The sequence below is a fragment of the Pterocles gutturalis genome, unplaced genomic scaffold (genome assembly GCF_000699245.1).
Source record: "Pterocles gutturalis isolate BGI_N339 unplaced genomic scaffold, ASM69924v1 scaffold21519, whole genome shotgun sequence".
NCBI classification, from domain to species: Eukaryota; Metazoa; Chordata; class Aves; order Pterocliformes; family Pteroclidae; genus Pterocles; species Pterocles gutturalis.
Window position 1 is genome coordinate 14,622 of NW_010128755.1, and position 2,828 is coordinate 17,449.

Sequence of the window (2,828 nt, forward strand, 5' to 3'; positions counted from 1 at the left end):
TCTGGGAGAAGCAGACAAGAGCTGTGCTGACCAGATCCCTTTGGCTTGAGAGACTGCTGCTGATCTCACTCTATTTTGCCTGTCAGTCATCCACTGCTCTCCATTGGTTACCAAGCAGAAGAGCCCACAGGCACATGGCTGCCCCCAGCTGATCTCTGTCCACTGGAGTGCCTTGTTCTGCAGCTGGGCAGTAGCAAGTTAAGGTCTCGTAAGGATGCCTCCTTTCATTCCTCTCCCTCAGACTGCTTCTGGTAAAAGCGATGGGGAAATCCATGGCCTACACACAAATTCATGTGTTTTGCCCATGGGTTTCCCCAGCACTTTTGCTGTGGGGTGTGCTGCCTGAGGGCAGAGGCAGTGCAGGACAAAAACAGTGGTGAGAGACAACACCCGATCTGCAGCTGAAATCTGAGCCACTGGTATGTGCTCAGTGCTGGAGACTGGGGAGATCTGGCCAGGGGTGGAATCATATCATCTCTGCTGTGGCGCAGTCCTTAACAGACCGAGGCTCGTGATCTCTGCACAAGTAACGAGACATCTTCTATTTATTCCTCACTGCCCTCCATCTGCCTGCGCTTGCACTCCTGCCAGGTAGCCTCTACTTTCACTGGCTCAGGCTTCACATTTCACTCACCAGCCTCTGCTCTCAGTGTCTCCCTCCGTCTGAACAGACCCATTACCCTGCTCCTCCCAGACGGGACGTGCTGGCAGGAGACACAGGCAGGGCCGCTGGGGTTTGTTCCTGACCCCCCATGCTTCATGTGTGTCTCGGTGAAGCAGTGCTTGAAACACCTCAAGCCTTTCCTGCCATTCTTCCTCATCAGTGGCATGATAGCAGCATTGTACTTCATCCTTGATGCCATTGTCCACAGCGGCCCCTTCACTGATGAGCATTTCTTTGAGAAGTTTGAGCGACGGTGGCCTAAGCCCCTGGGCCCCAACAAAAACAGTTCCACTTGAAGGTCTGCTGAATCTGCGAAAAGGGGCCTGGGAGCAGCTGGACAGGAGACTCGCAGAGAATTTCTGGGAGAGGCTTCATTCTCCCAGCATGGATGGACTGTTTTCCCGACTCTGCATGGATCAAATGGTGACATGTGGCATTAGCATGTGTGGCTGCAGCCTAGAGGGGACATAGAAATGGGATGAGGGAGATTATGAGTGAGACGTGTTTGTGCATGGAGGGAGGTTGCTGTAATAGTGCATTTGGGGACCCTGAAGCAGCAGGGTCTGATCATCCAGTCTCACCTCTTATATAGCATAGACCAGTGAGTCTCTGCCACCATCAGTTCTTGGGTGGTATTGGTTAAAGAGATGTTTTTGAGCTGTGTTTGTGTCTGTGGAGGCAGGTGAGTATGTAGGGGCTTGTAGCTTGAATACTTTCTAAAGCAGCTGTAATTTTCTGGTTAATGTGTGTTGGTTATCTCTCTTCTGTAGTCAGCCCCAGAGAAGATGAGTGTCATGGTTGATGCACCTAGCTCTGTAAGTTTGTGGTTAAGTCTATTGGATGGTTGTTTTCATATGATGCCCTGTCATTCTCCTGTCATGTTCCAGGGTTGTCCTGTGGTATCCTACAGTGATGTTGCAGTGAGTGGATAGTCTGTTTTGTGGTGGGCTACACCTTTAGTAGGGGTTTTGCACACCTTTCTAAAGGCTTTTAGGAGGAGAATGATGAGAGGTGAAAAGTTGTGCAGTCAGAAGCCTTGAAGATATGTTTAGGTGTTCCTGCTCTTCACTCTCAGGCATCTCATCAACCTGTATGTTATCTAATTTCATGGTTTCAGGGTAAAGTACGAAGATCCCCAAGCCTCCAAAGGACTCGCTGGTGCCCTGGATGCCCGGCAGCAGAACACAGGAACGGTAAGTGGCCACAGAGTTTTTAATGCATCACCAGGAATTAGGGTATCTTCCTTGCTCACCAACACAATAAATGTGCTGTCTGTTTGGAAAAAAATCAAGCGTTTAACATGACTGATGATAACTCCCAGTCTCCACCAACCTGCATTTCCTATCTCACTCTTTAAACTCCAGAGGTGGGGAACAATGGAAAATCTGGGATTGACTCAGTCAGTAACAGGATGGCCTCCTTATATCTGCAGGGAAATTTCCACGTGGAAATATATGTTTTATTCCTCTTCAGCAGGTTTCCAAGTCCAGTTGCTTTCTCTCTGCAATCAGAGAAGTAGGCCACCAGTACTAGTGTGTTCTTTCCTCCACCTTAAACCCCCCTCTCCCTCACCCTCTGCGATAGCAGCTTTCAGTGCAGACCCTCTCTCGACCAGGAGGAGTCTGTTACCTCCACTGATGGAGCCCAGCTGACTAAGTGGATGATGCGGCAAGGAATGGTGAGATCGTGGAGCTCCAGCAGGGAGGAAGGAGGCTGGGGCTGCTGAACTAGAGGTGGCACTGAACAGCATGTGAGGATGCACAGCAGACATCATCAGCAGAGACTGCAAACTGAAATGGAGCAACCCTGGTCTGGGCCAGTAGTGGAGACCAGGGTTGGGAAGGAAGCAGGCAGAGTGTCAGTCCTTCCTTAAGTAAACATGTCCGTAGGAAAAAATCCTAGGAGCTCTGAGGCCAAGAGAGCATGTGCCACTCTTTGAGCTAGAGGATGGCCTGGTTTTGGGTGGGTGTCTGGGGAAGAGGAACTAGCCAGTAGCGTCATGAGGAAGGCCGCTGCCATTCCCCCTGTAGCCCCTCCTGCTTATCAGGAGCTGCCCCCTTTGGAGGAAAACACGAATGTGTGGCTTTTACCCTGTTCAAGGCCTCCTCCTCTAGCTAAAGTGTTTGAGTCTTCAGGCTGTTGAATTTGGCCTTTTGGCAGCAGG

General features: G+C 50.5%; 1 protein-coding gene across 1 annotated transcript in view; it reads left to right on the forward strand.

Annotated features, from left to right (window-relative positions):
- The window catches only part of TOM1 (target of myb1 (chicken)), a 15,760-nt gene that overhangs the window by 10,785 nt on the left and 2,147 nt on the right, over positions 1-2,828 (forward strand). The window contains exon 12 of the mRNA XM_010079745.1: positions 1,782-1,857. Within this exon, the coding sequence (XP_010078047.1) occupies positions 1,782-1,857 (76 nt within the window). The remainder of the gene's footprint in view (positions 1-1,781; positions 1,858-2,828) is intronic.